Source organism: Puccinia triticina, chromosome 1A, assembly GCF_026914185.1.
Source record: "Puccinia triticina chromosome 1A, complete sequence".
NCBI lineage: Eukaryota > Fungi > Basidiomycota > Pucciniomycetes > Pucciniales > Pucciniaceae > Puccinia > Puccinia triticina.
This window is the reverse complement of record NC_070558.1, coordinates 5,463,831-5,468,559: the sequence shown is the minus strand read 5'-3', so window position 1 is coordinate 5,468,559 and position 4,729 is coordinate 5,463,831. Positions and strand designations below refer to the sequence as shown.

Genomic DNA, 4,729 nt, shown 5'->3' with positions numbered 1-4,729 from the left:
CTCTCAAGAGACTACTAAACCAAGAGTAGTCCCCCTGAGAAATAGAAAGACTTTGGCCGGGGAGGAGAGGAACAGAACTATACTACTCCTCCTTCCCCGGCCAATGAGTAACACAGATCTGAAACCATGCTATTCCTTGAACTGAGGAATAGCAAAAAGATCACATTTCAAATAAAATGAACGGGAGCGAAGGGACTAGTAGAATCCCCCTTCACTCCCGTCAGACGCACACATTCTTCTGGCCGAGAGATCAAGGAAGCATTTGCAATGAGAGCTACAACCCTACCGGTTGTAGCCCAAATATATAATCGAGGGCCTTTGGGCGAATGAAGGCCCCTCAGATACCTTTTAACCAACTCGACACCTCACCAGTCTTGCCCTTGTCTTACCAACCAGTGCGCCAGCCTGACTTTGCCTTGACTTTGGTTTCCTTTGGATCACTTGTGTTTTTTTTTGCCGCAGACTTCCTTTTAAAAGTAAGTCTGTGTTTTTTCCCTTCTATCGGGATTAGCATCCCTATCCATATCCTGGGAGCAATTCATCGCGCAAAGACCCCCTTTTCAAGGGCCCCAGAAGTCACAGGTTACAACAACCCCTGCGCATCTCGTGCGCAGGCCCTGTAAGAACCACGGAGGGCACTAAACCACCCCAGGCGCCCCTGGCCCCTCCGTTTAACCCCTTTTTTGGGTTCATTAGAAGTAACTGTCCGCAGTTACTTTGCACTTTCACCGCGCATTTTCTGCGCGCTCCATCGCACCGTGCACAGTCACCGGTGTAGCTAGATGAGTACACGTACTCTTGGCATCACCGCGCCTGACACAATTCAAGGTCTATAGGCTTCTTGGACTCCAAAAGAAGTTACAATCCGCACTCCAGATGATCTGCCACCTCTTTGGCACGGCCTCTGGATACATCGACGGTAGCAGGGACCCAACGGGGGAATTCTTTGATAATGGCGCTGTACATTGGAGCTTCATGTGCAGGGCCAGGAGTGTAGGGATTTCGCTCAGGTTCGCAATTGAACACTTGAAGGGATCTGAATTAGATATCGTCAAAGCTTTGGTGGACGACCCGGTCGGAAAAATCTATCATCTACTTCAAGATTCCAAAATGCTGGTCAATCCAAATGTCCCCCGGAGACGCGCCGGCGAAGACCGATTGAACCATCAACCAATCATCCACCTTGCTCGCTTAGCAATACTCCCCTTACGGCCATCATATCTATTTTTCTATAAATTGTCCGTTTTTTATACTGATACTCACAAATCCTTTGAACTTAACACAAGTCCCTCCCTGTACTCGCAGGGCGCGAGCACCCTCCCGCTTGCGGGAGGGACTTGTGCCTAATGTCCAACATTTGGCTTGAGGCTGCACAGCCAAATGTTGAAAAAATCCTTCTAACCCCCATATCACCGCATCCCCTCTGATTTTTTCCCAGCCTCTGGTACCATTAGAATCTGCTTTTGTTTCTACATAATCTCATGTGTTCAAAACAACACCTATCACCATCCACTGGAAAAAAAAAATGATGTAGAAATTCCACCTGGGAGCCTATCCCGCCTGATCTAAACCGGATAGCCAGTCCGGCCTAAACACATGAAATTAAGGTTTGTCATCATATGTCAAACCCTGTGGGACTCCTTGCTTATGCACTTGAGAGACCTGCCCATATCCAAGTTTATTCAAGACAGCAAAACATAGAATTCAGGATCAAGGGTTCCCCCTATACTTGGGCACATAAACAAAAAAAAAGACCACTAACAATTTTACAAGATTCACAAACACTAATTAGCTCTAAATACAAATTAACACAATTTTTTTTTTTGTGAATTTTCCCTTCCTGCCTAGCAGGTTTAAAAGACGAAACACGGATGACCCCCAGCGCGCCCAGTTAAGGCATCATGCAAAGGGGGGCCAACAAGTTTAGCCCCTCAAACTGCGCAAGTGCAACAGCGGAGGGGGCAAGGACAAACTGCACGCTGTAAGTACAGCGGCAGAGGACGCCTGGGGGATATTGTAACCCAAGAGCAGCCCCCCTTTTATGTATACACCATTGACCGATGCAAGCCTTGATCTTGACTCCGCTTGCATGTATTCTTGACAACAACGCCACCGCCACGCTGCCGATGGATTTTTGACCCGCGAGGCGTTAGCTACTGCTTGGATCTTCTGGCCTTCCTGGTCGACACATCGGTTGTGCGCTACTGGAAAGTGAAATCAACTCGCTACCTGCTCTACTCCCTGGCCAAAGTCGGGCCAAGTTGCTGGCGCTACGTGAGCGCAGGAGAATCCAGTTCTCTACCAACCCTGAAGAGTATTGTCTTAGCTTTATAAACAAATGCAGCGGGGCAGAGGATCACTCATAATCAACTGTACTCATTGAACTATGGTGCGTACTGCTCACTCTATGTGGAACCCATAGTTCCAATCACGTAATTAGATTTATTTTTTATGTTTATGTAGCTAGGTGCTTTTCTTCAGTCATTCAAGTTTTTTATTCTTTGGGTTTCTCCATTTCCCCTCTGTAGCCATGCTACAATTGGTTACGCAACAGGCGCTCATACTAGGGGCGCGCTGTACGCGTGTTAGGTTTTTCCGGCTTCGGCTCCGGCTCCGCACAAGCCAGGAGTTAGAGGTGCCGAAGCCCCTGCGTACTGCACGCAAGGGGTTGTGGGTTTCTGTTTCTTCCTTCCTTTCTCAGACCAGGCGTGATCTGTACACGCCCATATTGCCTGTACCGTTGAACTACTATTCATTGGTTTCTTCTTGTTGTTTGGCTTTCTTTTCCATTGCCGGCCCTTATAAAAGGGCCTCTCTTGTATGTCTGTTTTCCGCATCCATCCTCTGTTGTTGGAAATCCAGACATCTTTTTCTTCGTCATTTAGCCGCGTGTAGCTTTGCTCCGCCGCAGGCCCATTTCCATAGCCTTGTAGCCTGCCCGACTACACCTATTTCTTGACTTTCTCATCGCTGGCGTTAGGCAATCAGGGTCGAAAGATATGCAGCCACCAACCACGAAGTCGACCAATACCATATTGTGCCCCGTTTCTGGCGGATCTTCGTTGGGTCCATTGTATCAGCCCCCGAAGCCATTACAAGACCGGTTTGTTTCATCTTGTCCTAATCTACGCCACGAGATGATGGTCCCTATCCCCATAAAGTCCTCATACTCGCCAGCTGGATCTGAGCCGATCCCAAACGGTCACTCAACGTCTGCACAACCTGCTCAACTTGAGGTCACAGAAGAGGGGTCAAAGGTCAATCTGAAACGCAGGACTCTGACGATGACGCCAAAAATCAAAGTTTGGAAGATGCCCACACTTGTTCAGGAAGCTTTTTGATACAAAATTGTGCTATGAGTCAGCTCAATCAATCCTCATCATCCAAAAATTCATCTGACAGCGACCAAGACTCTGAAGATGACAAAGATGCCGCTGAGCTTTATGAGAACAAACACGTTAATACGCGCCCAAAAGATCAAAAGGCCCTGATAGAAGATACCCAATGGCTTTCCAGAAAACTTAGTGATGATTGAGAAAGCAGAGACAGACAAGTCTGACTCCTCTACACATCCTTGAAAATGTTTCTCCCGCTCAGTTTTTGTTACCAATGCACACTCTCCCATCCCCAAAGGGTGTAGCCCCCACTACAAGATCGCGATGGCAGGACGAGGTGGCGGACCCAAAGCCGTCAGGCAGTGATCTGGGCAATGCAACATTAGCGAGCCAGCCAACAAGTGTGAAACGGTGGGACTCGGGCCTGACAAAAGAAGACACGGAGGATGGCCTGGATGAATCTCAGCCCAGTCAAGACCAAGGCTGGGAGAAACACCCAGTAGCTAAGAAGAAACGCGTCCGCGCAGAGCTCAATGCCTTCAGTGAAGAACATGCCCCATCTGCTCATCCGACTGGTCTTGCTGGGCAGGAGTTGGCTGTTGGCAGTTTGTCTGGAGCGGGGTTTCAAGAGGTCCGCCGTGCCCGTAAAGAGGTAAACTATGCATTTCCTAGCCTAAAAAAGTACGTCTTGTCCATACAGTTCCCGTGGTTCTTTTTATTTGCATACTGATGATCAGTTGGATGGTATTGAAGCTGGCAAAGATCATGGGGCCCAAGAGCTGCATCAACATCTGGTTGGACTCGCAGGTGGGGTTCATGTCAAACACACAGGCCCATACCATCCTTGACCTGCGCCTTGGACACACTGTCAGACCAATTCCCCCTGTTTCTTCTTCTAGGACAAAACTTGTAGGTGTACCCACCAAACTCAAGTTCTCAGTTGCAAAATTCAAACATCATTGTTCAAAAATATTTAGAGATCACAATTATCCCCAGCTTCTTGTACTCACCATGTCACCTGTTGCCATCCTCTCATTGAGGTTTTATCTGCCTCTCACTTGTTTTTGACACAATCTGATCATCTCTTAACTTGTTCATGAACAAAGCAATGTATGGATTGAATCCAGTTTGCCAAAAGTCAAACTTTATTTTTGTTGAAATGTGACTTTGTGAAGCTGCTCTCATAGCCTCAGGCTTTCCACTTGAGTCTGAATGGATGAAGTCCTGCGTCATTGGGAGGGTGTACTTCCTATCCAAGAAAGTACAATACAGGCACTTAGCAAGGTTTTGCGAGATGGTGACTATGCTTGCAAGGTGTTGGAGCTATCAATTATGCTGCAAAAACAGTTGAACCTTGCAGCGGCGAAGCCGCCTTGGCCTCTAGTTAATGCAAT

General features: G+C 47.7%; 1 protein-coding gene across 1 annotated transcript; it reads left to right on the top strand.

Annotated features, from left to right (window-relative positions):
- Positions 1-3,609: 3,609 nt before the first annotated feature.
- Positions 3,610-4,183, top strand: PtA15_1A611 (uncharacterized protein; the record flags this gene model as incomplete). The annotated part of the gene is made up of 2 exons (XM_053165657.1): positions 3,610-3,987; positions 4,073-4,183. The coding sequence occupies 2 exons, from the start codon at positions 3,610-3,612 to the stop codon at positions 4,181-4,183; spliced, it is 489 nt and encodes a 162-aa protein (XP_053016826.1).
- Between the last annotated feature and the right edge of the window lie 546 nt (positions 4,184-4,729).